The 3,353-nt window shown below is 39.7% G+C and overlaps 1 protein-coding gene across 1 annotated transcript; it reads right to left on the bottom strand.

Moving 5' to 3' along the window:
• Positions 1-275: 275 nt before the first annotated feature.
• LOC124164028 lies at positions 276-2,259 on the bottom strand. The gene is made up of 3 exons (XM_046541182.1): positions 1,772-2,259; positions 973-1,140; positions 276-542 (listed from the first exon to the last, which is right to left on the bottom strand). The coding sequence occupies exons 1-3, from the start codon at positions 1,949-1,951 to the stop codon at positions 498-500; spliced, it is 393 nt and encodes a 130-aa protein (XP_046397138.1). The 5' UTR covers positions 1,952-2,259; the 3' UTR covers positions 276-497.
• Positions 2,260-3,353: the final 1,094 nt, after the last annotated feature.

Genomic DNA, 3,353 nt, shown 5'->3' with positions numbered 1-3,353 from the left:
CATGCCCTCCAATTGTAATTGTTCCAATATATCCGCAAAGATCTGAGTGGTGTCTAATTATTATTACCCCGGTTATCGACGTACCCCACCGACTCTACCTCTACGAAGCTGATTGCGGACGGAGCTATATATAAGTTACACAGTTGCGTACGTAGTGAAGTGTATTCAGCCATAAAATCCCTCAATGAAACACATGTTCATCAAATCAATACTCAGCACACAGCCTGGGAATGTGAGGAAAAGGGGGATATGAGGTTAAATTGGAGACAGATTCATCTTTAAATTGAGAAAGCTTTTAATAAATAAATAACAAAAATTATTTTTTAAAAATCTTCAGCCACGCCAACCTTGAACAAGATCACTCGCAGCAGTCACGTGTTAAATAGTCAAACTACAAAAAATCACAGCCAAAAAGACTCGATTATTGTCATGAAAAAACTGGATCGGAATGTCACTGGATCACTGGTCCTTCGCGAATCGCCAAATGATGATGCAGGTTACAATATCACTGGAACCGGAAATTCGCAGAATTTGCAGTCCACCTACGGAAAAAAGAAAAGGAAAATTAAGAAATTAAATACGCAATTAAGGTCGCTCATTCATTCACGTCGTTAAACAACAGAAAATCACGTCTTAGCAGTTTGCGTACCCTTATGTCGTTATAAGAAAAATGAAAAGAAGTAATATGAATACGCCAGTAAATTTCCGATGAGTTACGTGCGTCACATCCACGAAACTACAATTACCTACAGATAACCGTTAAAAATTATCAGTAGGGACTACTACCTGACGACATGTAGTAATGGGATATTTAAACAAGCCAAATGCAAGTCTCGGGCACAGAATAAACGCTTGCGAAAGGCAAAAAATAATTATTATTGTTAAAAAAATAATCGAGCGAGAAGCTTACAAAGGAAGATAGTAAACAATAGATCCATAGAAGGAAGTCACATTTGACAAATCTGAACTCACCACTCCAGAAACCTCTGGTGTGTAGCCCTCACAGCGGTGGTAGACGGAGCGGTTGGAAAGGAACACCTTGACGTCTCTCTTGGGCAACACGGCTGGCCTATAGGACCAATACTGCTTACTAGTCAGGTTGGAGTAGAGATCCAAGATATCTCTGGCCTTGAGCAGTTCCTGCGAAAACAATTGGTAGGATTAGATAAATAACAGAGGGTAATACCCACCGCTACTTAGCATGTCACTTGGGGCCGGGGAAGGCAAGGCTTAGAATGTTGACATCGAAGGAGTTGAGATAAATAATAATTCATAAGTGATGGAAATTATGTATACAATTAGAGAATGAAACCACATAACCACCATAAAGCATAAAAAACAAATTTATAAGAAGACACAGCGATAGAAACGGAATGCTTGGTTCCGATGATCCGCAGGCTAAATATACTTCACATCGAAGGGAAAATCAAGCAATTTTCATAAATGGTAGAGCAAACGTTATTTCCCGGCTATATAGTACGCACTCAGAAACTCAGTCCGTAGTCGATTAACCAGGTTATTGCAAGAGAGATATAGCAGAAGGATAACCTTGATATACTTAAATGGTACCTAAAAACATTTGCGTACGAGATCTTGCAACGGGAAACGTTATAAAATAATGCAAATAACCGAAATCTTTACATAAAAAAAAAAACACTTTTATTCGCATACTCGCAAACTATGCGCAATGAACATTAAAAAAGATCCAAAGACTGTATTACAGTTCCGCGAACCTTTCAAAACATTAAGTTGATCGAAGTTGTGTACTTACAGTTTGGCTTGTTGTGGTATCCTTTTCGCCTTCATCGGACGAGGAGTAACCACTGCTGGTCACAGACGATGTTGAAAGTTCACTTCCCGCTGGTGAAGGCATCTCTCGTGGGCACAGGCCGGATAGACCAAAGTCACAGCACACCGAGGTGAGGATAGAGTTGACCAGGGTACTCTCCATCTCTGAACTTTAATTGTATCCACACGAGCTATCGAGTAACAATAATAACACCCACACTCTATTCTGGAGACACCGTTGTAGTTAGCATAAACTTGCATCGCATTATATAGTCACTGCCTCTACAGAGTTGATCCAATGATGTTGCAGGCATTCGACCCCTTCGCCGTAGGTCGCCAATAGGCAAGGAGGGGGCGGGGAGGAACAAACTGCTCAACTCTCCCTCGACATCTCATAGGCGCAGCCTATTAATGTACGATTGGCTGGTGGCTGATTCCTTATTGGTCTACCTCCCCCACAGCTTTTAGAAGACTTACAACTCACCTCCTCCTTTACGCCCCCTCTACCAATTCCCACCGCCCCCAACGTCCCCCATTACGCGTACTTTCCTCCCCCGATAGAGATACTGGACAATTTTTGAAATGACGGAGAAGAAATATCTTAGACGAAGAAACGTCAAATAAATTTTTTACTCCTACATATTTCGTATTATTATTCAGCCTAGTCCGATTACGTCACGTTTGTTCACTTCTTTTTACACTCGGTAAATGTAACTTTATTCACATTGCATTATTGTTGTCGTTTTTTTTAAACATTCTGTCTCATTTTCTATAATCTGACTGCATTAAATTTCAAGAGTAACACTACAATGTATTTCTCTGCAAATATTTAATGTATGATGAGGGTTTTGATGAAAGAATGAGGATTTCTAGCTCCAATCTCGCCCAATAAAGACGAATTATTATCATTCAGTCATACTTTCAACGTCACTTTTCAGATTTCACGTTATCTTTATTCCTCAGTAAGTTCCGTGAATAAGCTTTCCGAAACTCACTTCAAGCTATGTTAGAATCGCTTCGTGACACGGTATTTTGTGATTTCAGATATACTAAGCAAAAAGTTTTAAACACGTGTATTAACTACATTATGGTAAGCCCAATTAGCAAAGTTAAGAAGGAGTTAGCTATGATATTGCAAAACTCATGTCGGATCCTGTAAAGGTTACTTCGGGTGTACATCAAGGATGTGTTATGGAACCTACTCTGTTATTTATGTACACTAATCATATTTATTTGCGGTTCCGAGGAAAATTCCGCAATTTGTTGTTTTAAGAGAAATTGGTAACTATTCCGTTATATTGGCATTAAAAAAGGCCGTGCAAATATAAATGAAGGGTACAGTTGCTATCCTTTCCCCGTACTATCAGGGATAGCAACGGTTTCTCGATTACTAAAATACACGACGGCACTCGCTAGAGCGACTCATTAATGCTATTTTTTCCATTCGTAGGTATAACTTCGTTCGCAAGTTTTAGCTTTGCATGAATGTGGTAGTATAATATGTTAGTATGGGTAACGTTTTTTGCACCATGTGGTGTGCATGTGGGAATCCTGTTGCATGCCGC

The sequence above is a fragment of the Ischnura elegans genome, chromosome 8, assembly GCF_921293095.1.
Source record: "Ischnura elegans chromosome 8, ioIscEleg1.1, whole genome shotgun sequence".
NCBI classification, from domain to species: domain Eukaryota; kingdom Metazoa; phylum Arthropoda; class Insecta; order Odonata; family Coenagrionidae; genus Ischnura; species Ischnura elegans.
The sequence above is the reverse complement of the archived record's forward strand: the minus strand, read 5'-3'. Positions and strand labels throughout refer to the sequence as shown.